The sequence below is a fragment of the Pollicipes pollicipes genome, unplaced genomic scaffold (genome assembly GCF_011947565.3).
Source record: "Pollicipes pollicipes isolate AB1234 unplaced genomic scaffold, Ppol_2.1 Scaffold_1965;HRSCAF=2303_pilon_pilon_pilon, whole genome shotgun sequence".
In the NCBI taxonomy this organism is placed as follows: Eukaryota; Metazoa; Arthropoda; class Thecostraca; order Pollicipedomorpha; family Pollicipedidae; genus Pollicipes; species Pollicipes pollicipes.
The window spans coordinates 1-25,468 of NW_023596024.1; the positions used below are offsets into that span (position 1 = coordinate 1).

A 25,468-nucleotide genomic window follows, 5' to 3' on the forward strand; every position below is an offset into this window, starting at 1 on the left:
ACGGCGCGGACGGCTCACCCCCTCCCGCCCTCTGCCTCTGTCTCTCACGCTCTGCCCCGGAGCTTCTGCAGTCTTCTCTCGATGTCTGTCTCTCTCGGCTCTCGATTTGCCCCCCTCTGCGCGCTAATCGGTGATCAGGCGGACGCTCCACCTGCTGCGGTCCAAATTCCCCCAATAACACCAGCTAGCCTCAGCCTGGCTGCTACGACCACGGTCCGGCGGCCTACGACACTACCCTACCTCGCTGCCAATGGCGGGCTGCGCCTGTCCCCCCCCCCCCCCCCCCCCCCCCGCCCCCCCCCCGCCCCGCCCCGCCCCCCCCCCGCCCCGCCCCCCTGCCCTGGCCCTGCCTTGCCCTGCCCTGTCCCGCCCACTCTGCCCCGCCCCGCCTGAGCGCTCTACCCGCACCCAGACCGTGCTGGAGCACCCGACGGGCACGCGGCTGGAGCTGACACTGTCCGACTACGACCGTGGCCCGGCTGATGATGATGCGTTGGGCAGGTAACGCGGCCCAGCCGCCAGGCGGGTCTGGTCTCTCGTCGCGTGGCTCCGGCCTGGCTGGTCCGGGTTCCGCCTCTGTCGGACGTACGGGGCGACTGGGTGTGCCTGTTCAGCTCGACGTGGAATGTTTTGTTTCGGGGCCGTGACGTGCATCTGGGAGAGAGTGTAACTGTGCTGCGCTTCGCCGTGTCTGCCTGTGACGACGATTGGCTGGTGAGAATGCAATGGCGTGGCATGATGTCGCTGGGTTCCGATGTTTTGTTGCCGACTTTGGGGCGTGTCGACGTAATTTGCTTTGTATTGCTTTAGCATTTGCCGACGGGAGCCTCCTGAACGGAGATTTGATTTGGGATCGTAAGTCGACAGGAGCCACGGCCGTTTTTATCACCACCGGTTGATGACTCAAGCAGTCACAGTCCTCGTCTTCTCAGAGGTGGAACGAGTCAGCATTGGGCTGCAGTGGATGAGAGTTGCGAGTATTGTTGGGCGATATACGGCGGAATCAATCAAACAACTTTATTTAAGTTGTGGGCGTAGGCGGTTTACCCCGGATGACCTGGCCGACATGATATTGAGATTACTCGGTGTCCTCGCGCACTGCTGCTGGTGTTTCTCTACTGGCATGAACTATCCATAGTTGGTGGCATTGCAACAGGCACGTAGTCAGAGCGCGCGAGAAAATATCAAATTGTGCCCGAACTCACGCGAAAATGAACCATATGCCTACGCAATCTCCCAACATCTAGTGTACACCGCTTGGCTCGACGGGAGGGAGGGGGAGGATCCCCATGGCTGCCTGCGTGGTTTGGGGTGGCATGCTTAAGTTTGGGTCCCATCATCGTCGCTCTAAGTTGCTTACGTTCTGCGATGCCTATATTGAAAGGCTATCGTGCTGCATGCGCTCCAAACGTGAGCTCTCGATGCGTGCTCACGTTCGTAGATGGTGCGGTATCACAAGCTGGCCGGCAGCCTACGGCACGCCGTCCATCTTATCTGAGGACGGCTTCGTTGGTGCCCGCAACTATGTCTGATCGATGCTTTTTGCCTAGCGCGGGGACAATCTCAGGTGACACTGGGATTGTCGTTGGGTGGCCCTCAATCGTTGTGTGTCGGACCCTCTGGGCTCGATGAACTGTTTCTCCGGCTTTCGCTTCAGTCATACATTGTGCGGTGTACATAACAAATATCCACTGGCCGTGACTCGTGTGCGTGCACAGTGCGCGTGTGCGTGGCGCGAGGCGGTGCCTGATCATGAGCTTTATATTTTCATCCGTTACATGTTCGCGCTTCGAAGCATGCAGCGGTTTTGGCGCGCGGCGGGTTGACCGTATGTGGGCCAGCGTCGTTGCGTTTTGCTTGTGGCTGTGCTGCGTGTGGGTGCGGGTGGCTGACCCTCGCCGCCTGTTCCGTGCGTCACCGGTCTCCTGGTGCAGTGTCGACGAACTGGAGCGCGCGCGCTCGGCCGCCGTGACTCCGTCCTGTCCGCAGCAGCAGTGTGTGGGGCCCGCTCAGCCGCTGCACTGTTTCGTCGTGCCGCCTAGCCGACAGTGGCGGCGACCGTATCTGGTCTGACGCTGCAGTCTTGCCTGACAGACGCACTTGCTCGAGTTCGATGGCATCCAGCTGCGGCTCGATCTTTGGGACTGGGACGCCAGCAGTCTGGCCAAGGACGATTTCCTGGGCAGGTCAGGCGGCGGCCGGCGCCGGCCGCCCGGCGCATGCGCGGCGGCCGGCGCGGCAGCGGGTGCCGGCGGCCTCGCTCGGGGACGGCACGGGGTGCACCGGCTGGACCTAGGGGCAAGGTCGGTCGACCGGCCGTGCGTGTAAAAAGCGGGGTCGGTCGACCGGCCGTGCGTGTACAAAGCGGGGTCGGCCGGCCGGCGATGGGTGTGCGGAGCGGGCTCGGCCGGCCGGCGGTGGGTGTGGGGAGTGGGCTCGGCAGACAGGGGCATCACGAGCTCGGCACACCGTGCACGGAGCTTCTACCATTACGAGGTCGGCGCTGGATCAGGCCTGGCCCGGGCGGTGGCCCGCCTGACCCGGGTCGGCCGCCCCGGCGCCCGCCCCGTCCCCGCCGGGCCGTCCCGGCCGCCCACGCGACGGCTTGGTCGGGCGAGCTTGCTCTTTGCTGCTCACTGGCAGATGGTGGCGCCCTGTCGTGGCGTCTGGTTATTTGCTTTTGTTTTTGCATCAGCTGAAACTGGTGGTGTTCGATGTTTTGTGGACTTGTTTGACAGGAGTTTTTTGGCTTTGCGTTTGACGTTTGATGCTCGAAGTCGGCGTTCGGCTATGGTTTCTGTGGTGCCCAGAGATTTTGTTGGGCTTGAAAGCGTCCTTCGCGATTTGGGTGTGTTGAATTTCTCATTATTTGTTGACGGGGATTTAGCTATCTACGTTTGTGCATTACATTGTGCGCCGTGTGTGGTTCCGGTCGTTGTCCTGGCACCTCACCCTTGCACTCTGATCCCTTTTCCTGGAAGACATCGACCTTTTCCCCGTCCCATGACCTCGACCCCGGGATCCTTTCCTCCTCCCAGGGCATGTGCGAGGCTCATTACCGCTTAGAGATGATAATGTAGCGACTACGACCGTGGGCCGGACTGACGAGCTGCTCGGACGGTACGCCGCCCCGGCTGCTGCCGCCCCTGGACCCGCCCATAGCAACCAGCGCCTCGGCTTCTGCCGCTCCTGGACCCGCCCTTAGCCAGCAGTGTCCCGGCTGCTGCCGCTCCTGGACCCACCCATAGCCAACCAGCGCCTCGGCTGCTGCCGCTCCTGGACCCGCCCATAGCCAGCCAGTGCCCCGGCTGCTGCTGCTCCTGACCCACCCATAGCCAACCAGCGCCTCGGCTGCTGCTGCTCCTGGACCCACCCATAGCCAACCAGCGCCTCGGCTGCTGCCGCTCCTGGACCCGCCCATAGCCAGCCAGTGCCCCGGCTGCTGCCGCTCCTGGACCCACCCATAGCCAACCAGCGCCTCGGCTGCTGCCGCTCCTCGACCCACCCATAGCCACCAGCGCCTCGGCTGATACGCCTCCTGGACCCGCCCATAGCCAACCGGCGTGTCGGCTGCCACCCCTCCTGGACCCGTCCAGAGCCAATCATCAGCGCATCGGCTGCTATCCCTCTGGACCTGGTCCACGCGTTAACGCTGGTCTCTGTCGGAGCTTCCCTTGTGATCCGCTGGAGTATGACGCTGGTGACCCGTGCAGCCGCCGCGGGTATGCTTAGCTCACTGCCGCTCTAAACATGCATGCACACTAAACTGAGTCGCACCTCATCTTCACTGCATGCGCGCTAACAAGTTGATTTCTGCTGTGTTTCCAGGAGGTCGATTTTTGCTGCAGTTGTAAAGCCAGCGTGCTTGATATCTTGCTGTCCTAAAACCTCTTGGCGATGTTATGCTTCGTTTTCCGTCCAGGAACATGCCGAACGGTGGATGCTGAGCATTAACTGTTAAGACATGACAATGAATATAGCGCCGTTTTCACCGTTGCCTGAGCACATCATTTTGCTGTACACTTCAAACGTTCCGGGCTCCTTGCGCAACGTTGTCGAATCGGAGTTGCGGTGCTGTCCCGTCCGTCCGGCTGCCGCGCGCGTGTAACGTGGGGCTGTCGGCGCCGCCAGGTGCGGTCTGGACGTGGCCGACATCGCCAAGGCCGGATCGCAGGACGTGGTGAGTGCGCCGGGCTCCGCGGACCGGGCCGCAGCCTGCCAGCCGGGCGGTTGAATGCTGTTAGCCCCGGCCGCGTGGTGAAACGTGCGACTCTGGGATGGATGTCTCGTTCAGTCTCGTTCAGTCGCTGCCGGTGCACCGCTCGTCGTCGGTCACGCCATGCGACAGCTGCCATCGCGGCGTCAGTGCTCATGCTCAGATGGCCATTTTTTTAGGCTGAGGAGACGTTGGCCGTTATTTCAGTGGGTGCCGCTGGAGCAGGCGCGCACCGGCCGGATCCACATGAAGCTGGACTGGCTGGGTCTCTCCACTAACGCGGCCGACATCAAGAAGGTGATGGCGCCGGCCAGCGGATGGCAGACGCGGTGCTCTCGGTCACGGCCGGTCTCAGTTCGGCCGGAGCTGGGAGTGTGTCCAGTTGGCTGGTGGCGGCATATGCCGGCCAGCGGGCGGCAGACGCGGCGCTGTCGGTCACGGCCGGTCTCAGTTCGGCCGGAGCTGGGAGTGTGTCCAGTTGGCTGGTGGCGGCATATGCCGGCCAGCGGGCGGCAGACGCGGCGCTCTCGGTCACGGCCGATCTCAATTCAGCCGGAGCTGGGAGTGTGCCCAGTTGGCTGGTGGCGGCATGTTTCATATCGTCTGTATTTTCTTCAATGTTGTGTCTTGCTTTTTTATTAGGCACGCGCCTTTGTCGTGCCCGGCGCGGTGTGCTGCAGGGGATGGCGAGTCTGCAGCGCTGACCTTGACTCCGCCTGAACCCCACCCTGCTCGACCGGTGGCGTGACGCGACACGCCGGCCACTGTTTCAGCAACTGAATGAAATCGAGGACCTGTCGGCGTTCGACCACTCGGGCCTGCACTCGGCCGTGCTGACCGTGTTCGTCGACTCGGCAAAACAGCTTCCGGTAACGGCCGTGACGTGACCCGTATGATAGCGTCCCGCGGTGCTCGCCACTCGCCTCTGTTAAGCCTGACCGTGTAAATACCGTTCAAAATGTTACGTAACGTCTCACCACATGGAATGAAAAGTGAATCTCATTTTCGGCTACTGTATTTTTGTTTTTGCTTTTTGTGTGCATGCTGTTCTTCCATTTTATTTTTGTCTGTTACGTCGGTCGTTACGTCGGTCGGTGGTTTGTTTTTATCAGCACGCTTATCCGTTGTCAGTCCGGTTTTTTAAATTTCAAGCAGTGTTGTGCAGGGAATTAAATCATTCATTAAAGTGCTTCGCTAGGGACTATCTTTTATTATACACTGCCATGAGTTTTTATTAACCAGATGATTGGACTGGCGCCGTGTCGCTCTACATAAGGTCGGCTGTCGCCGGCAGATGGCGTCGCGGACGGTGGAGCCCAATCCGCTGGTGCGGCTGGCGGTGGGCAACCAGAAGGAGGTGACTTCGTGCAAGTACCGCACCCTGGACCCTGTCTGGAGGAGGGGCTTCAGCTTCCTCGTCAAGAACCCGCTGACGCAGACCATGACGCTGGAGGTGGGCACTATGTCCGGCAACCAGAGCGAGCGCCTGCCAAACGCCCACCACCGCTGGCTGGCGCGGAAAGGATCCTTCCTTCTTGGGCTTTTTTATTAAATGAAAAGCATAGGTAGGAAGAATCCTTGCTATCACATCAAATCACATCAAATTTTGATGTGAGAGTGAGCCGTTACACTCATTCAAGGACAGTAATGCTGGGTGATAACGTCCATGCTCGTACCGTGGCGTTTAAGCGTGTTGGGGCGTCCCGTGGGCCTTGATCAGAGCGGGCGCTTGTGTCGCCGGCGGGCGGCGAAGCCTGGCGGCAGAGCTGTAGCGATCATCCCGACGTGTATTCCGGCTCTTGCCGTCACCAGGTGGAGGACCAGAGCTCGGGCAAGTCGCTGGGCATGCTGCAGCTGGAGGTTAAGGACCTGCTCCGCCAGCCGGAGCTGGAGGTCAGCGAGCACCCCTACAAGCTGCACGAGTCGGGCCGGCACTCCATGGTCGTGCTCTCCATTCAGCTGCGGGTGAGTGAGGCTGGCCTCGGTGGGGAGCACCGAGCACCGGCCGGGCCTCACAGCCCTGTCTTTACGTGGCTGCTTCCCTGTCCCGGCCACGGTAAGGAGTCCGAGCACCGGCCGGGCCTCACAGCCCTGTCTTTACGTGGCTGCTTCCCTGTCCCGGCCACGGTAGGGAGCACCGAGCACCGGCCGGGCCTCACAGCCCTGTCTTTACGTGGCTGCTTCCCTGTCCCGGCCACGGTAGGGAGCACCGAGCACCGGCCGGGCCTCACAGCCCTGTCTTTACGTGGCTGCTTCCCTGTCCCGGCCATTTCACCGTTGCCACACCTGTGCCTTCCCTTTTCCGTTGTTTGGTATCAGCGCCATTTTGTAAGTGCGGCTGCTTTTTCGGCTTTCCCACACATTGTGCGCAATTGCATCGAGATTAGGCTTGTGACAGCCTCGCCGGCGCCCTTGATGGTCCTTGCTGTGAGTGTGGACGGCGGCGCCGACCCGTGCCGCTCACAGTGCGCGTCCGCATCAGGTTCTGACGCACGACAAGGTGGCGGCTCAGGACGACGAGGCCCGCATTCCTTCTGCCATGCCGCAGCGGCCGGTGGCGCCCGAGCCGCCCCGACAGCCCTCAAAGCCGAGTGAGTGCTGCGGCCGCTGCCGCCTCCGACCGGGCGGGGCGCGCGTCGGTGCCGCCTGGCAGCGCGGCGCCGGCCGGGGCGGGCCTGCGGCTCTCGGGGCCGCACCGCCAGCCCGCCAGTCTCTGGCTTCACGCGGAAGTGGTGCGTGCTGAAGCCAGGCCACGACGGCTGGGCGCAGTGGCGGTAATTGGCCCGCAGGAGGACAAGTGTATGACGTTGACGCTTAATTCAGTGCTGAAACGCCAGCGTGAGCGAGGTGTCGGTGTCTCGCGCGCGCCTGGTGTACCTGTGACCGCATGCGCGGATGTCTGCGCTCCATGAGTCATTGCGCTCGCTGTGACGGTCAGATGTGAGGCGACGAAGAAGAACTAGCACCGTAGTCCACCTCCGACCTCGACACACCGACCGCCCGTGCACCCTGTCCTGACCTGGCCGCCGCCTTCCGTCCCGCCCGCCGTCGAGGTTGCGCGTGGCCCTCGCCGCCGAACCGAGCCGTGAGTACCCGGTCCGCGTGCCGCCGCCTTCCGCCCCGCCCGCCGTCGAGGTTGCGCGTGGCCCTCGCCGCCGAACCGAGCCGTGAGTACCCGGTCGGTGTGCCGCGCCTCCCGTCCTCCCGAGGCCGGCTCGAACTGATCGCCGGCGTCGGCGCACCGGGACACGCCAGCCGTCGTCACCACCTGCCGTCTGTCCCTGTCTGTTGTCCTGGTGTGTACCATCCGAGCCCTGCCGGCCAGAGCTCCGCTGGCACCGGTGCTGGTCGGTCGGCGGTGTGAACTGGGACGCCGCGCCGACGGCTGCTCCCCCTCCTGCTCCCCCGCCGCGCTCCCGGCGACCTAGCTGACCGGCCGTCGCGCCACCCACAGCGGAGGGCCACGACTGAGCCGAGCCCGCCGGCGGCACCAGGGGAGAAGCCGGCTGCGACGCCGCCAACTCAGCCGGCCTCCCCGCCGCCGGCCTCCCCGCCGCCGCCCTCTCCGCCGCCGGCATCTCCACCGCAGGCCCAAGGCGGACGAGCCGGTGCGTCCGCCCAGCCCGGTCCGGCCAGCGCCCGCCGCCCGCAAGGAGTCGAGGCCGGAGCCGGTGCCGGCGCAGGTGAGCCCGGTTTGTGCGCCGCGCCGGTGGTGCAGGACGGTGCACCGTCGACCCAGCGTGACGGCGGGAGCGAGCTGTGCCTGTAGGGAAGGACTGGCTGCATGGCGACCAATGCCGACGCCTCCTGACTCGCTGCAAGTGGGATGCGCCAGCCCTTGTAATGCCGTGCTACGCTGGGAGGCGCGGCGTGTCAGCTCACAGCCCTGCCGAAGTGTGCAACAGGCGGGAAAACTGTACCGCCAGTGGAGCTTGACTTAGTTTCACCCTCAGCTACGAATGCAATCGCACTGGAGGCTGCGTCAGTAGCTGTGGCTTTCCCATGTGTCCTGTGTACCTCAGCGACTGCGAGCAGTCAATGAGCAATAGTCTGGCGTCTTCAGACGGCCGGGCGGTATTTGTAGTGGGCGGGCCGCTACGTCTGCCACGCACTGTACAGACCGTGCTGCCCCCACCGGCAGACACGGGAGGCCGTCGAGACGCTCATCCAGGACCTGTCAGCGGACACGGCGCAGGCAGAGTCCGGACTCCGACAGCGCAAGCCAGAGAAGTAAGGGACTGCCGTCAGACACAGCCTATTCCGTGCTTCGGTTGCCAGCGAAACGTAGCATATGTGTGGCGCGTGCAAGTATTCGGTGGTGTTTTATGATGGATCGGTTTGGCATCACGTGATGGGTTAAAAAAAATTAATCGGTTGAGCGAAAAGTGCCTTTTTATGCTGCGTGTCTGGCGGGCCACCTTGCCGCGTGTGTGGCTGACCACCGTGCCGTGTGTCTTGCGGACCACCGTGCCGTGTGCCTGGCGGATCACCGTGCCGTGTGTTTGGCGGACCACCGCACGGTGTATCTGGGGACTGCCGTGTCGTGTGTCTGGAGGACCACCGTGTGTGGTGACGCGCTGACAGAGGGTTTGTGGGCAGCCCGGCCGGCGCCCACCGTCTGGGCCGTATCCAGCTGACGCTGCGCTTCAGTGACACCCGCTCGGCGCTGGTGGTCGTCGTCCACAAAATATCGTGAGTGGCTGCCGCCGCCGTCCTGGACTAGCTCGGGCCGGGCGCCTCGCCGCCGAGAGGGGCGCAGTCGGGTCACCTCTGCGGGCCCGGTGCGCATCAGCACGCTGGGCGTCACCTGGTCTCGATCAGGAGACCGCGGAGCGGATCTGGGCTCATGTGACAGCAGAGTGCACCAAGTGTTAGGGATGTGACTCACGCTCGTCCCATGATGTCACCGTGGATGGTCCGCAGGAGCCTGCCCATGCAGGGAGACGACATTCCCGATCCGTACGTCAAGACGTACCTGCTGCCTGACCGCTCCGAGGACAACAAGCGTAAAACACAGGTGAGCCGGTTGCCGGTGGGACGCGACGCCAGGGCTGCGCCGGCCGCCGCCTGCCGTCGGCTGCAGGCTGGGACGGGTCGGTCTGCCGGACTCTGTACTCAGTGACCATGTACCGGTCACGAGTCCGGAGGGCCGGCTCAGCGTCCCCGTACCAATCACGAGTCCGGAGGACCGGCTCAGCGTCCCTGTACCGGTCACGAGTCCGGAGGGTCGGCCCAGCGTCCCTGTACCGGTCACGAGTCCGGAGGGCCGGCTCAGCGTCCCTGTACCGGTCACGAGTCCGGAGGGCCGGCGGGTAGGGCCGTCTGCTGCTGGCGATTTGGGCCACTGATCAGAACGTGTTCGCAATGATCATGTCGGAAGCATGATTGCTGGAGGCCCACTTTAAAGCGCTGCTTTGTCAGTGTGGACCATTCAATCTGACAATCGCGCCTTTTGTCGAGTTTGACCCTTCATTTATCCCGAGTGGTAACTTTCGAATGCGTTGGGGTCCACTTCTTGCGAGTTGCCAGTGACGGCCAATAGTACAGCTGCCCGAGCTGGATAGTGCGGTGGCGACGCCTGAGTGCCCCACGTGCTGCTACAGAGCTTCAAAGACAACCGCGACCCGGTGTACGACGAGGCGCTGGAGTATCGCGGCCAGCTGAATGAGATCCGGGTGCGCACATTGGAGGTTCAGGTGGTCAGTAAGAAGACCTTCGCTCGCAACCCCATCCTTGGCATGGTAAGCGGGCGCCCGACGGCTACGGGGCTTGAACACGGGTCGGGGCTGTGCATTGGGTCACACAGTGGGCATTTACATGTAAGGTGCAACATCTTTAAGCCAGTTTGATTGTCCTGTTATCCACGCTGCAGGTGGAATCCCGAGCAGAGCATCGGCCGAGCAGCGTTGTTGGATGCTTAGATCTGGTGGTCCGCATCTCTGTCGGGCTCGGTCTTGCGACGGTTCTATGCTGTTTTGTTTGAAGGCTGGAAGCGGTATTATTGCCTTTGCCATTGTATGTAACACTAGAAAAAGTTGTGGTGGCATTGCTGACCGGATGCATGCTGATGTAGACGGTCGTGTGCGGCGATGAAAGTTCTTCGCGAAATCCACTTGTGTTGCGGCTGACGCCGTCGTGCGACGCAGGTTAGATCACAGAAACTAGGTGGCCGGCGTATATTGGAGGTGGACGCGCCGGCCCGATGGGGAGGAGGAGGGAGGGGGCTGTGGCGCCGAACGCGCACACATCTGGCCGGGCGGCGGCCGGCCGACCGGTGACCCGTCCTGCTCCCGGCAGAAACACATCGACCTGAGCGATCTGGACCTGGTGGCCGGCTCCACCCAGTGGTTCGACCTGGAGCCGGAAGAGCACTTCGACTCGTAGGTGGCCGTCGGTCGCTGCGTCTCCGGGTGGCCTGCTGGCGCGGGGCGGGCTGCTAAGCCGAGGACGCTCCGTTTGCCGTGTGCCGGGCCGCCGCTGTCTCTGGAGCGACGCTTTCTCCCTCCCAGTGGCGGCGCGCCGGCCATGCGGCGATGGTCGGCCGCCGCCCTAGTGCTCTCCGTCACAAGCGCCTAGGCTGTGCTAGTCGGTAACGGTCTGTCCTGGCTGGTTTCGGCGTGTTGTGTGATCCTCCGGCGAGGCATGGGTCGTCTGTGGGTGAGTGTGTGGCTTGGGTGGGGTGCTTGGCTTGCCGCCTGGGTGGCGGTGGCTGCTGACTGCCGAAGGCCGGTGGTGGGTCGTGTGTGTCTCGGTTCTGTTGGCGGCGACGCTCTCGGCGCGACGCCGTCCGTCGCGCGGTTGTCGGATGCTCTCAGCGGCTGCTGGCCGCTCCCGACATCCCGGTCGCTCTCGACAGATCCCAGTCGCCCTCGGCCGCTGTTGGTCGCTCTCGACAGATCCCAGTCGCTCTCGGCGGCTGTTGGTCACTCTCGACAGATCCCGGTCGCTCTTAGCGGCTGCCGGTCGTCTCAGCGGCTGCCTGTCGTCTCGGCGCACTGTAGTAGCGCGCACGCTCGCCTGGCGCCGCCGGCGTCGCCTGGCCTGTCGGTTCACGGCTGTCTCTTTCTCTCTCCTTTCCGTGTATGCCGACGGGCGGCAGGCCGCGGCGCAGCCTGTTGCATGTGCTGACCACGCCCATCTTGCGGCGACGGAGCGGCGTCGCGGCGTCCGCCGGGCCGGCCAAGCGGAACGGGCGCGGCGGCACGCTGCCGCGCGCCCGCCACTGACGGGAACGGCGCGCCGTCCGCCGCCGCCTGGCGGCGCCGCGGACCCAAGGCTGCTGCCTCGCATCGCTTGGACGCCAGCCGGTAGGTGGGCGTCTCGCTGAAGTTCCTCTGCTGCCTGCGCCTCCGCTGCTGCGCAAACGGCTGTTACACGAGTGCCTGAGTGCCTTGCGCGTCCGCCGCCGTCGCCGCCGCACGGTGAGGGCCTAGGCGTGTCTTCTTGTTGTACTGTCACCCCTGCTGTCTCCAGCAGAGGCGGCGGCTGCCGCGACATGGTGGACGAGCGTGGGCGCGCGTCCGATCTGTACGGGTGAAACGTCTGGTCTTGCTGCTTGTCGGGGTTCCTCAGTGCGCGCCGTGCTGCAGTCTGCCGAGCTGAGGGGGTCGGTTGTTAAGGCCGGCGGGTCAGGCCAGGTCAGGTTCGGAGCTGTGTTCTCCGAGAAGGCCGCCGTCCCCGCCCCCTGTTGTTACTGCTTCGCGCGGCATTGGTTGAACTTATTTTCACAACCAGTCTCGGATCTGCGTGCTTTGCTGTTGCCGCTTGCCTGTGTGTGCTGCGCGTGAGAGGCTTGTTTGATATGGACCGAGGGAAATCAGCCAGACGTAGTGCTCCACTCGGTAATCTTGTCTGGTAACAGAGTTGAAGTGTTTCGCTAATCGCCCTCACCTAAATACACGTTATATCGCCTCAGGTATCTGTGAACACCGCCGTTTATACTTTTAGAACCCATCATAGGAATGAAGCACGGTCGAGATCCGATGCTGATGTGAAAGGAGTACTTCAAGGAATGTGCTAACGGACACAACTCTCAGATTGTGATGGAGGTGGTCTCAGCTATATCGCGCTGTTTTGTCAAGTAAATCCAGAAAACATGTTCCTCAGCGTCCTTCTGCGCTGGCCACGCATGGCTTGACCGATAAATCGGAGCCCGGTCATCTTCACCGTTGGCGAAGCGCATGCCCCGCGTCTGGCAGTAGGACAGGTCATAAGTTTAGACACGACATGAGGAAAACTCGTATGGCGGTATCCCAGTCTGCGTATGGCATGTGGCGTACAGGTGAGCGTGTTGAGATGGGTAGTTGCATCGTATCCTTCTTTGGTTCGACGTTATTCCGGTCCGTGCGCGGTACGCAGGTGAGTGTATCTAGTTTGTCAGCTGCATGGCACCCTGTTAAGGTTCGTTCCATGCTCTGTCCTTTGTGTATCGGCGCAAGTCAAGCTGAGGTCCGCTAGCCAATGACAGCCGTGTAATTGTGCGCACGTATGGATGATCTATTTCTTTAGGCTACTAGATAATCAGGATAACCGAGATATTTCTCGCTACTAGGTGTTTCAAAATGCGAAAGTTCAAGCCTCACCACGCATTTTACTCGTCTCATACGGGGTCATTTTACGCTTGTACAATCGCAGACCAATCTTACTGGTCGTAAAGGAGGAACTTTTTAGAGGTACTATTTCGGTGCGTATCGTCAGGGCCTCAACTGTTAACTCGAGCACTACATACTGATCGCTCGCGTGCGTGTGCTGTGTGTGTACTGTTGAGCCAAGGATAGGACAACCCGCCAATATTTTTTTGCCGCCATCTGTGTAGCCAAGTCTAAACTCGGACCGCTTTACCGCTTCTCTCCAAATTAACACCGATCGAAAGCGAGAACACGAAATCTGGCCGTTCAGAAGCAGGTGACCTCAGGTTACCTGCTCCCGTCACCTGGTCACTGAGCGGCGCTGGCCGAGATGGTCACGATACCCCGCGCGGAGTGGCGCTGGCTGAGGTGGTCACGACAACCCCGCGCTGAGCGGCGCTGGCCGAGGTGGTCACGACCGCCCGCGCTGAGAGGCGCTGGCCGAGGTGGACAAGGCACCAAGCGTGCGTTTGCCGGATGAACGCGGGTGGTCCGAATCAGAAGACCTTGAGATGCGGGGTTGCGAAACCAATTGAATCCACTGGCGCGTTTGCTTACAGCCAGCTACCCCCCCCCCCCCCCCCGTTTCACAACAGGCGTCCATGCATGAAGACTCTCCTGTCTTAAATACTCGGGTTTTGACTACCTGCATGTTTATTAGGTCCGTCACACAGAAATCCATCGTGTGGTTTGAAATCAAATGCAAGATGGCTCGTTTAACCTGCGTGCATGTCATGCGCGTCAGCCGCCATATATGTAAGTACCTTGCGACTGTGATTTGGCCTTAAGAAAGATTGCTTTGATGCCGGGTATTTAAAGTTAATTTTATAATCTCCAATGATCACCTCTCTGACAATTATGCGTGGCGCTAAACCAGCGCCCAGGATGTTTATGCTATCCGCCGGATGGAAATACGCATCAGTCTGAAAGTTCCTGTCGGTTTACCAAGATGTACCACGTGACTCTTTTCCCCCATTTACTTCTAATCCTGACTTCCGAAAGCTTTGACGGCATCGATCAAAATGCGGACAGATCGGTTATCTTGAAAGATGTGATTATGATGGCATGTGTAATCTCATTCAAACCACGCCCAAAACATGAACAGGGCATCCAACCTGTACCCAGCAGCAGCAACCCGGATCATGGCCGGGAGTGCGGCCACTTCGGCCACGGCTTCAGTGGCACTCACGCTCGGACAGCTAACACACAGCGGCCTGGACCGGATGGGCCCGGCCGCTATCCCAGACACGACCGTCTCCGGCCGTACTCGCCAACCGACCGTCCCTGGCCGTACTCGCCAACCGACCGTCTCCGGCCGTACTCGCCAACCGACCGTCCCTGGCCGTACTCGCCAACCGACCGTCCCTGGCCGTACTCGCCAACCGACCGTCTCCGGCCGTACTCGCCAACCGACCGTCCCTGGCCGTACTCGCCAACCGACCGTCTCCGGCCGTACTCGCCAACCGACCGTCCCTGGCCGTACTCGCCAACCGACCGTCCCTGGCCGTACTCGCCAACCGACCGTCCCTGGCCGTACTCGCCAACCGACCGTCTCCGGCCGTACTCGCCAACCGACCGTCCCTGGCCGTACTCGCCAACCGACTGTCTCCGGCCGTACTCGCCAACCGACCGTCTCCAGCCGTACTCGCCAACCGACTGTCTCCAGCCGTACTCGCCAACCGACCGTCCCTGGCCGTACTCGCCAACCGACCGTCTCCGGCCGTACTCGCCAACCGACCGTCTCCGGCCAAACTCGCCAACCGACCGTCTCCGGCCGTGCTCGCCAACCGACTGTCCCCGGCCGTCCTCGCCAACCGACGATCTCCGGCCGTACTCGCCAACCGACTGTCTGCGGCCCAACCTGTCAACCGACCGTCTCCGGCTGTACTCGCCAACCGACCGTCTCCGGCCGAACTCGCCAACCGACCGTCTCCGGCCGTACTCGCCAACCGACCGTCTCCGGCCGAACTCGCCAACCGACCGTCTCCGGCCGTACTCGCCAACCGACCGCCTCCGGCCGAACTCGCCAACCGGCAGCTCCAGCCGCGTGCCGTGTGAGCGGCCGGATCGAGCCTGGCAGCGTTCCGCTGGGGAGCCAGGCCAAGCCGGTCGGCGTCCTTCTGCATGGTACCGGTGATTAAGATCTGCTGCGTTCTTTGTTGTGTTCCCTTCTTTTTCCCTCCTTGACGACGAGTCTGTCGACGACTCCCGCTTAATGCGTTATGAGCCCGCCACTGATACAAGATGACGGCCTTGGCCAGTCACCTACCTGGCTTGTGAAATATGACTGGTGGACACGCGCGTGCCACCCAGCATATAGTCGCTTTTCTGAAGTAGCCAACTAACTTGAAGGCCAAAGAGAAAGATGCCACCGCTGTACCATCCCTGCTGTACACACATTGGTCAGGACCTTCTTTGCACTGACCAAACATCGTCCAACGGTATAGTTTTTTGTTATGCGCCAGAATAAGCTAATGATTCCACAGTCGAAACCTACGAGTTGGATCATCCCGCGAAGACCGTATTTCAGGGAAATTTACGAAATGATGATGCAGAATTTGGTACCCTTGTGGTCGATCTGCCCTGCTACACTCCCATAAGAGAACTGTTCAGAAAATTTAGCCCTAAACGATCCATGCTTACAGTCCATGCCTTGCCTACGAAGTTGTGGGTGCACACCTTTGCCTATGATTTTTTAATTGCCTACCTTCGTCATACGTATGTTATCCATTACGTGCCCGTGCTCACGAACAATCGCGTGCGCACTACATGCACACGTTCTTTTCCTTACGATCTTTTGTTCTGGAGCTTCCCGTGCGGCCCGTGGCGGCGCCTGGCGGCTCGGCCTAACACCATCTGACGTCGCCACAGGGGCGTTGGGTCCAACAGTAAACCGTGCTCTGTTTAGGGCAGGCGGGATTCGGCAGCTGGGGCCACTGAATACCCGAAGTGCCGCCCGCTGACGCTCACACGGCGCGGCGTGAGCCAGTGGGGGACGTCACTGTGTGTGTTGTGGCAGCACCGCGGGCCGGCTGCGGCGGACAGTGCAGCTGGGTAGACGCGTCGTGTTATGGACCTCAGCGCCCGCGACGTTTGAGCGGTTCTGCTTTGCAACCGAGTTCACACGAGCTTCTGCATGTATTAAGTCTAGGTAATATCAGATCAGCTACCCACCAGAAAAACATCGGCGCACTCTGGCACAGCCCGGGGCCGCCAGCCTGGAGCAGCCACCACAGACGTACCGAACCCAATCAACGACGGCCTCATGGGACGTGTGGACACGTCGGACACCCGGTCATGTCCGAGCCCCCCCCCCCCCCCCCGGTGCAGCGACCAGCGTCCTCCGGCTATCCGATCCCTGACCTCCACACGGGCGGGCAATGTGCGTCGGACCGCTCACGCCCAAAACAGGTGGCACCGGACTCTCCACAGGGGTGGAAATGATGCGCTACGTCGGTCCCTCGCCATGCAAGTGGGCGTTCTGTGCCACATTACTGGCTCTCCAAACAGCTGGAAATTGGACGCTGGATCACTGACTCTCTAAGCAAGTAGAAACCGTGCTCCAGCTCCCTGACTGCATCCAGGCGGTAACAGTGCACGAGATCGCTGACCCTGCATGCATACATGAACGAACACATCCCACTGGCTCCCGAGACGGACGCGAGCAGTGCATCATACCCCGGATTCTCAAACCTCAAACCACTGGCTCATCTAACGGGCATGCACTGGGTATCTCACCAACCACCAACAGGCATCGAAGTCAACACGCTGAACGCACTCCAGTTTCTGTGTGACATGCTAGCCACTGACACTGAACCTTCCTAACAGTCGATCAGATCCACATGACCGACTGTCGGAGCCAGCCCTGCCCACCCACATCAAAAACAGAGGATGTCATTCCAGCCGTAACGTCAGCCCACAGCATCTGAGCTAAATTAATGAGTTCCGTCTGCGGTTGTCATATGGTCCTTCTATCTCTACCACAGCAAAAAATGACCGGCAACAATGCTACTTCGTACTCTAATCTTTGATCGAATGAAAACGCTCAGTTGGTAGCGACACTCGTAGAAGTATATGACGCCAGACAACTTCCGAAAGCCTCTGGTTTCTTGTACGCACCAGCAGCGCCTGTCTCGGTCGGCCGGCGGCAGGTGTTGACCAAAGCGACACAACGGCTCGCGGCGCTCGGCTCGCTCCAAACAGGAGTTCGCTGAACGACGCGCACTGATGTTGGACTCAGGGGAGCCGTTGGCCAAAGCGGGGCGCGAACCGAGTGAGCCGGGACGGTGCAGGTGGCGCCATGGACTCCCTCCGCGAGCCGCAGATCCCAGCGTGGTCTGTTCTGAACTGGGTCGAAGGCGCCGCCGCAGCCGCCCAGTCGAAGCGCCGCCGCCGACGCGTCGAGAACCGTCAGGCCTCTCCTGTGATATGTGCTCCCCGTCCGGAGAGATAGCGCACGCCCTGCAGCGACCCGGCGCACAAGCCTCCCCTCACAGCCTGAAGTGGCGTCGGCCGGCCGGCCGGGCTACCTGCGCGCCCGGGCTTTCGAGTGCTCGTCGCGTAACAGCTCCTGATACATCTCTGACTGGAGGAAGCGTGGGAAGATGTCGCTCTCCATCAGGTGCTGCACACGCCGCTGAGCCGCGTCGAACATTTGCACATCCGGGTCCGACAGCCGCTTACCGATCACCGCCCGTGTGGACGAGTCGATGTTGATCTGAGGGGAAGGAACAGACGTCAGTTAGGTCCGCACTTCCGAGCCGTGAACCAGCGGGAGTGTGCGTACTTAATTTCACACGTCTGCGCCATCCCGAGATACCGCAGTAGGACGGCATCGGCCGACACTTATGACTGGCAACAACGGGCACACAGGAGAAACTCGGACACCGATTGCGACCCAAGTACACAGCAATGGGCATATCCCTAAACGAATCAAAGCATTTCGCTGGAATCTCACTCATCCATCTTGTTGCAGCTTCACCTACCTGTTGCAACTTTCCATAAGTAATTACTTTAAGACGTTTCGTGCTATATTTAAGGAGACCTTTCATCTGAATGCAATGTTTTAAACTTAAATGAACCGACGAGCAGACAAGTACCGCAAAGCCAATTTGCGGATACGAGATCCGTTTACGACCAGTCTGGAACCAGTGCTGGCACGCTCCACTGCTACAACCAGTATAGCGCCCGATAACGATCGCCTCTCTCAAAGCCTGAGCAGCCAAGCATTCACCTCTCTCAGGGCCGGAGTAGCCAGACAATCACCTCTCCGAGCCTGTGCAGCGAGACACTCACCTCTCCCGGCGCCTGTACCGCCAGACACTCACCTCTCCCGGCGCCTGTACCGCCAGACACTCACCTCTCCCGGCGCCTGTACATCCAGATACCCACCTCCCCCAGTGCCTGTGCAGCCAGACACCCACCTCCCCCGACTTCTGTGCAGCCAGACACTCACCTCTCACAGAACCTGAGTAATCAGACATTCACCTCTTTCGGAGCCTGTGCAGCCAGGAACTCATTATAGATTTGTTGAGCCCTGGCTGGTAACTTGCAGTGTCGCGTTTTCTTGAAATCCTCAACGGCAAGCCAGAATTCCAGATTTTCATCAGCAAACTCTTGTGACAGGAATCCTTTGAACAACGCCACTCCATCTGCAACAGGTGTGCACATTAAGCAACACAAAAATCGACCTGTGTAGCTTACAGGGAGTGTTCCACATTTGGATGGGCTTTTGAGCTGACAAACCATCCTGAAGATCATTCGGTGCAGTTCACAGCCCTGCCCCTCTTCAGACCTAAAATACTGGTTTCTGAGCTACACGCCCGCGAAGATGTTCAGACTATTTCGTTCAGACTATTTCAAGGTTTCCTTGGCATCCATGACGCCATAATAACATTATTCAAATCCTGTCATGCCACGGCCATGTGGCATCCAAGGTTAAGATAAACGTAAGTGTCAAGTCGTTCACAGCTGGCGTTCGTGAGCACGATTTGCAGACATAACGGCCCTCGATTGGCTCCCAAACAATGTTGCACAAGCTATGCAAAATCCTGACACGCATTACGTTTTGTGTTTTATAATACAAGAAGTGATAAATTCTGCCCAGTTATTACGAGAATAAGACTTGTTATGAAATAACTTGAGAATAGCCTTATAACCGAGTATGTGGATGCAGGAAAGCGCCTTAGCATCACCGGTAAATATGCAAGAACATCGCGAGAAAGTGCCAAAACACCAGCAGCTAAGGATATTTGGTTCAACTTAAATCCAACAGCGTCGCGGCCATTTCTCGGGAGATTGAAAAACTACACGTGTGTGCCGCATACAAACGTTCCATGACGCGATAAAACAATTACATATAAAAAAGCATGTTTACTTAATAGAGCAATTTGGCTCTCTCAAGCAGCTTTTTTCTTGATACATTTCCGCTCGATTCCCCTCAATAATAAGCCCCTTCATTGAGCGCATTTCATCATATCTGATGCTTGCCTCAATACATTCAAATGTGGAACATTTCCTTTGACAGACTGCACACAGGCATCGCACATCGTTGGTACTTGACTATCCACCGGCCGCATTTTCCATTGTATTTGTAGACACAATGGAGTGTGATGTGTTGCACTGGATTTTCGCACTCGGCTTCAGGGTCGACAGAGCTGACGGCAGAGCCGTTTTTTAACTGCCTTTGTGTCGGCTGTTGGTGCTGTCCAAATGTCAGCTTCCATGGGATGGGTGACGCCTAGCCGCTCGCTCTACCGTTCTACCGATTCTGGAAGAGATGTGAGGATGTCTACAACCAGCCAGCGTTCAGATGCAGCTACGCTGCTGCACTCTGCCGGATCCCATCGCGACCACGTGGCCTTGACCTGGCGCTGGGCCGTGATGCGAGGTCACAGCTGCGGTCCGCCTGGCAGACCATAGGCAGATTCAGGTCGTGGCCAGCTGGGTCGGATGAGCCACCAGTGGTTCTGTCGTACTGGAGCCGCGCGCGAACGGGGGGATGAAGAGCCGGACGGCGAGAACGGCTGCGACACTCCCACACGGCGGACGACAGTGCGACAGTGCGACTGTCGGCGGACGCTGACTGTCGCACGTTGTCCGCCACCCGTGAGCCATCATCGGCTTCTTGGGTGCCGTCGCGCTGTGTCACGCCTCGGCCCCGGACGCTCTCGGTGCTGGCCCGCCCGACCATCGGGCAGACCCTGCAGTCAGCACGCACCTCCCGCACCAGTTCTGCCAGGCCAGCCGGCACGCTGTCGATCATCCACGCAGATGTCCGGTCGTCAGTCCTGGGAATGGACTGTGTGCTTCAGACCGTAGGCGCCCATGACCTGGACGTCACGTGCATAACCGAGACGTGGCTGACTGACCCAGTCACGGCCAGGATCTTAGTGTTTCCCGGCTACCGGCTGGTGCGCAGGGACCGCCCGACCCGGCGCTGCGGGGGTTGTCACCCATCTCCAGTGCCAAGTGCAGTATGCGAGTCGTTGTGGTGTCGCTGAGTGCCGGCCGACATCTCCCGGCCACCGCGGGAGATGTCGGCCGCCACTCAGCGCCGGAGTGGCGGCCGACATCTCCCGGCCACTGTGGGCGTTGTCTGTCGTCCTCCGTCCGATCCGACATCAGGCGGCCTTGGCGAGGCACAGGACCAACCAGGAGCGGCTGGTGCCATTGGGAGACGCGTGATTTGTTTCGGTGATTTTAACATTGACTTCATGCGTCCCGACAATCCAGCTGTGCGCGTCTACTTGTCTCTTTTAAAAGATCTGGGTCTCGTGCGGTTTTTTGACACACCTACCCATCTTGAGCCGACAGCGACTCTCCTGCACCACGTCATTACCAGCATGCCTAAACTGGAGGACACCGGTCTGGTGCCGCCAGCGCCGACTGCAGACCATCTCGCCACCATCCCTCGTGCCCCGTTCAGGTGGCAGCACTCACATCCTGTTTCTTTTCGTGCTTGCCCCTGGCGTGATATCTGCTGAGGCGCGTCCAGTCTGCCTTTGTTGCAGGCAGACTGGGACCCGTTGTACCGGGCCGTAAGTGCGGCGGAGGAGCTGGAGTTCATATGCGTCTGGTCAAAGGCCATTGATGTGCACTGTTCCTCTGGAAACAGCGACACTCCGCCGTCCACGTTGCCCCTGGATTGAGGCGAATCCCGGTCTGGTGTGTGTGACGCGGGAGCGCGACCACGCGTACCGGTCATGGCGAGGGTACGGTGGGAGACCGACCTCACAGAAGAATGTCGGCGTCTGAGAAACCCGGTTGAGGTTTACTGCGCCCAGGCCAAGCGCGACTTTCTACGCGCCAGCATGTTATCCGACCGGGCTAGTCTGCTAAGGTATCGGGCCTGCGTGCGGCAGGCCGGCACACTGCAGCCAATGCCTGGGTGCGGTACACACTCGGAGATGAGCAAGAGTTCAGTGCCCGCAGCGAGAGCCACGCCGCCGCGGAAGACGCGTGGGGACGTTGTCGAGTGCCGGTCGAAGCACACGGGCGTGCGGACAGCTGCGACTCCGCACCCCGCTGTACTCACATTTGGAGTTGATCAGGTTGAGGAAGGAGGTGGCCCACTGCTGGGCCTGCGCCCGGTCCGGTCGCACCGAAATGCTGTTGTCGCTGCGCCTCCGCCGAAGAAAGCCCAGCCGCTGTCGACACTGGCGCACCCGCACTGCCGACAAGAGGGACGGTCAGCTGACACAGGGACGGAGGGACCGAAGGCTGACACAGGGGACGGAGGGACCGAAGGCCGACACAGGGGACGGAGGGACCGAAGGCCGACACAGGGGACGGACGGACCGAAGGCCGACGCTGGGGACGGAGGGACCGAAGGTCGACACAGGGGACGGAGGGACCGAAGGCCGACACTGGGGACGGAGGGACCGAAGGCCGACACAGGGGACGGAAGGGACCGGAAGGCCGACACAGTGGACGGAGGGACCGAAGGCCGACACAGGGGACGGAGGGACCGAAGGCCGACACAGGGGACGGAGGGACCGAAGGCCGACGCTGCGGACGGAGGGACCGAAGGCCGACACAGGGGACGGAGGGACCGAAGGCCGACACTGGGGACGGAGGGACCGAAGGCCGACACAGGGATGGAGAGAGACCGAAGGCCGACACAGGGGATGGAGGGACCGAAGGCCGACGCTGCGGACGGAGGGACCGAAGGCCGACGCTGGGGACGGAGGGACCGAAGGCCGACGCAGGGACGGAGGGACCAAAGGCCGACACTGGGGACGGAGAGACCGAAGGCCGGCACTGCTGGGGGCAAGGGGACTGTAGGCTGACACAACGCCAGGGACAGAGGGTCCGTAGGCCAACTCCAGGGACAGAGAGTAAGCCAACGCCAGGAACAGAAGTTGCATAGGACAACGCTAGGGACAGAGGAGGAAGGAAAGACGTTTGATTCGCCGCGGGGAAAATAAAAAACGTCGCCGACGAGACGTACTTTCGTACACAACACCACACATACAAGAAGCTACATGACCTAGACATCAAAAGCCAGCAGTCACAGTTGAAACGAGATAAGCCTCACGTCGGCCTCGGTGCAAGCCGCCCAAGCAAGCAAGTTGCAAGCCCTCTTCTGATCCCAGACATCCCACGCGTGCAACTTGAAGTCAGAGACGACGGAAGTCCTCTCAAGCTGGGGGGCAGCCATTTTTGGTTATTGATTTCCAGTCAATACCTTTCAGCCAAATTTTAAGTGCTTATAAAATTGGGAACAGCCCTCCCCCCTTCTCCACGACACCTCAATTACCCCACGCCAGCATAGGCAGCTTCACAGAACACAGCACTGAAGCGCGCAGCTTTCACCAATCACCACGCTGCAGCAGGCGCCTTCACTGGCCGCTGACAGCACTGTATCGGACCAGCCTCGCTCCTACCCAAGGCTGCTGCCTACACAGCTGAGTCACAGTGGCGCGGACGTTCCACCGCTCGAGCGGAGTGACGCACTCGGCCCGCGGCGATCACGTGATGCTCGCTGCAGAGCGGACGACAGACCCGGGGTGTTCGCAGGCCTGCACATATTGGTCCGCCTTTCGCCGCTGGGACGCGCGGCTGACAGCGCCGAGAGCGACAGTCCAAGCCTCTCTCGCGCCTGGGGCGGGATCCACCAGGCGCGGCTGTCTCGCGCCTGGGGGGACCCCACCAGCCGAGGCTCTCTCGTGCCTGGGCGTGCGTCACTATGCGCGTAAGACCCCTGCGTGAGAGCAGACCGCGTACCGCTGACGACGGTTTTGTGTCAGCACAGAGGCTTTCTAAACTACTCCGGTCATTTTAGAAGTATTTTGCAGCATTATCGAAGCGGTTCGAGCGGTGTCATTGATTACAATTTCAAATTCAATAATGTATCCCGTCTACCAGGATGTGCAGGTTCGCTCACCAGGCATATTACCGCCGAAGCACGGCCAGTTGGAAGTTGTGGATGAGGTGCTTCCATCACCTAGTCCCGGAGATACGTGCAACCAAACTGCCAACCCCGACATCGCCATCAGCAACTGGCAGACGTGTGCCGGAATCCCCGAGATGATCCCCGAAAACTCGTTCTGGATCTCGTTATGGTGGGTGGAGGGAGTACCTGCGGGACCCGTCACCCATCATTGAAAGTCGGGGCACGTGTCTGGCCCGCCAAACATGTCAAGTTGCTAGAGCAGTAGGCAGCACAGGCCCCTGCGGTTTGCTTGCTATATCCGTGATCGAAGCGGGACTCCAGACGCGTATGCGGGAAAACTGAGAGATATCACTAATTACAGGGCTGCACGAGAGGTCAATTGCTCATAAGAGTTGGTGGACTTGCATCACTCACGTTCCAAGAACAAACAAACGAGGACGAATCGATTCCTGGCCCCCAAGCACTCTCTCTGGAAAACCCGAGGCAATCACGAGGTCCGCTTCCTCCCAGGACTGGACGTCGATAACCGTCAAACATCGGAAGCAATAAACCCGTAGCGGCGATTGCGTGAGATTACTGGCGAGGCGCGGGCCCGCCGGCGGCTGCGGTGGCATGGCCCGTGGGGTCGGCCACCATCACCGCCGACGCCGGCTATCCTGCAACTTCCGCCGGCGAGGGCTGACGCCGCGCTGCGGACGGCTCCGGCCGAGCCAGCTGCTGCCGTCTGGCGCGCGGGCTGCGGCTGGGCGGCGTTGGCATAAGATGCTGGTGCTGCAGGGAGTTGCGGAGCGCGCCCATCTCCCATGAGGTGTGCACCGTACACCACATGGAGTAGGAGACCACGTTGTATAGCGCATATAGTCACCGATAGTTATGTGCGTTATGCTGTACCACGACCGGAAGGGGCAATGCGCGCCTTGACGTCCAGGAACACAACAAATCACTTCCAACCAATGCATAGGGACCAAAATACAAGGGTGAAAAATCTTCTCATTTACCGGATACCACTGGTAACAAAAATGGACAATTTTGTGAGTAGACTGGTGACAATCGCGACAATGGAAACAATACAACCAACCAGACCATATTACAGCAGACCATCCTAGCTAGATGAAGCCCAAAACTTAGTACTAGTTTGCATTCGCTAACGCTCGCAGCGTGGGGTTGTGCAGAGCGCATGTCGAAACGTTGACGTTTCGCTGTATGAGCAAGTTGAGCCACAAGATAGAAGCTTTAATCAGGATAGTTGTAAGTGGATGACAGACATATACTAGAAAATTATACTTCACTGCTGACGTCACGGGTCAGTGGTGACACAGTGTTTTTCCAATGCCCCTCAGATCAGTCCTTTCACGGATTTTTTGTCGGCCAACATTCGCTTCACATGCTACACAGGGCAATATACCAGATAACTAGGCTTATTACTAGTCGTGAGAATGGTGGCTGGCCGCAGCACCTTGCGAGGACGTGATCAGACTGCCAGGCAGCGTTTTAAAGCGTCGCGCATGGCTTCAATGTTCGCCACACAGTAATGATTTGGGTTCAGCGCGAGGCTGTGGGCTGCCGTTGGTTGTGTTCGTGTAAGAAGCTGAGAAGCTTGAAGAACGTAGCCAATCGTCAGTTTTTTTAAGGCGCTGTGCGGCTTTAAGATTCACCATGGAGGGCGTCACCGGGTAACGGCGTGAAAATGTCCTGCCGACCTATGAGGCTCGTCGTTTGCTGATAGCCGAACGGTGGCTTCAGAGGCCAACGAAGGACGTTGGAACGACACATATCAAGGATTCATTCAGGAAATCTTGCTGCTGCGTGGAAGAACGGCTTTGAGATAAAATGCCGAGCATCGCTGGTGAAGACCTCTCACACTCCGTCGCACCTCGGACTTAGCGTTCTGAGCGGTAGACAGGCGTGAGATAAAACGCTTTCAATTGTCATCATTTAGAGCTAAATGAAGGCGCCAGAGGTATCAAAAAATTCCGTTTGCACCTGCTCAGACCAGTTTTGCGCGGGTTTGCACTAGTTGGCTCGGGATCACGTAGGAAGTTGAGAGGCCTGTACCAGTGATACCAGTGATTATGCAAAGATAGTAAAGCTCGCCAACGCTTCCTGCTGATTGTACAATGGTGTCACAAAACCAGCAGTGATATTTTCAGGTGCTTGTAGAATCAGATTATCGGCAGATGAACAGCCAAAAGGATGCATATTTGCAAAATACGTAGGGGTGAGGGAGGG

At 59.9% G+C, this 25,468-nt stretch overlaps 3 protein-coding genes across 3 annotated transcripts; 2 read left to right on the forward strand and 1 right to left on the reverse strand.

Moving 5' to 3' along the window:
- Positions 1 to 412: 412 nt before the first annotated feature.
- Positions 413 to 7,731, forward strand: LOC119096293 (extended synaptotagmin-2-like; the record flags this gene model as incomplete). Its single annotated transcript, XM_037219124.1, has 8 exons — positions 413 to 501; positions 4,132 to 4,180; positions 4,424 to 4,513; positions 4,990 to 5,085; positions 5,511 to 5,669; positions 6,029 to 6,181; positions 6,699 to 6,807; positions 7,671 to 7,731. Coding segments are annotated over 8 exons (762 nt in total), but the record flags the coding sequence as incomplete, so codon positions are not given.
- Positions 7,732 to 7,811: 80 nt separating this feature from the next.
- LOC119096308 (synaptotagmin-like protein 3) lies at positions 7,812 to 12,146 on the forward strand. The gene is made up of 7 exons (XM_037219147.1): positions 7,812 to 7,899; positions 8,358 to 8,446; positions 8,816 to 8,908; positions 9,140 to 9,233; positions 9,820 to 9,957; positions 10,514 to 10,596; positions 11,316 to 12,146. Exons 4-7 carry the CDS (start codon positions 9,150 to 9,152, stop codon positions 11,440 to 11,442), a joined length of 432 nt encoding a protein of 143 aa, XP_037075042.1. The 5' UTR covers positions 7,812 to 7,899; positions 8,358 to 8,446; positions 8,816 to 8,908; positions 9,140 to 9,149; the 3' UTR covers positions 11,443 to 12,146.
- A 4,963-nt stretch (positions 12,147 to 17,109) lies between these two features.
- LOC119096301 (regulator of G-protein signaling 8) lies at positions 17,110 to 23,237 on the reverse strand. Its single transcript, XM_037219135.1, has 4 exons — positions 23,231 to 23,237; positions 21,380 to 21,514; positions 18,331 to 18,494; positions 17,110 to 17,560 (listed from the first exon to the last, which is right to left on the reverse strand). Exons 1-4 carry the CDS (start codon positions 23,235 to 23,237, stop codon positions 17,369 to 17,371), a joined length of 498 nt encoding a protein of 165 aa, XP_037075030.1. The 3' UTR covers positions 17,110 to 17,368.
- Between the last annotated feature and the right edge of the window lie 2,231 nt (positions 23,238 to 25,468).

Excerpts from the sequence above, each read along its gene's own strand:
- LOC119096308 (XM_037219147.1), top strand. The coding sequence starts at position 9,150 with ATGCAGGGAGACGACATTCCCGATCCGTACGTCAAGACGTACCTGCTG. Across the intron at positions 9,234-9,819 it reads ACAACAAGCGTAAAACACAG|AGCTTCAAAGACAACCGCGA; the intron begins GTGAGCCGGTTG and ends GTGCTGCTACAG. Across the intron at positions 9,958-10,513 it reads GCAACCCCATCCTTGGCATG|AAACACATCGACCTGAGCGA; the intron begins GTAAGCGGGCGC and ends TGCTCCCGGCAG.
- LOC119096301 (XM_037219135.1), bottom strand. Across the intron at positions 18,495-21,379 it reads CAACCTGATCAACTCCAAAT|ATGGAGTGGCGTTGTTCAAA; the intron begins GTGAGTACAGCG and ends CACCTGTTGCAG. Across the intron at positions 17,561-18,330 it reads CTGCACAGGCTCCGAAAGAG|ATCAACATCGACTCGTCCAC; the intron begins GTGAATGTCTGA and ends CCTTCCCCTCAG.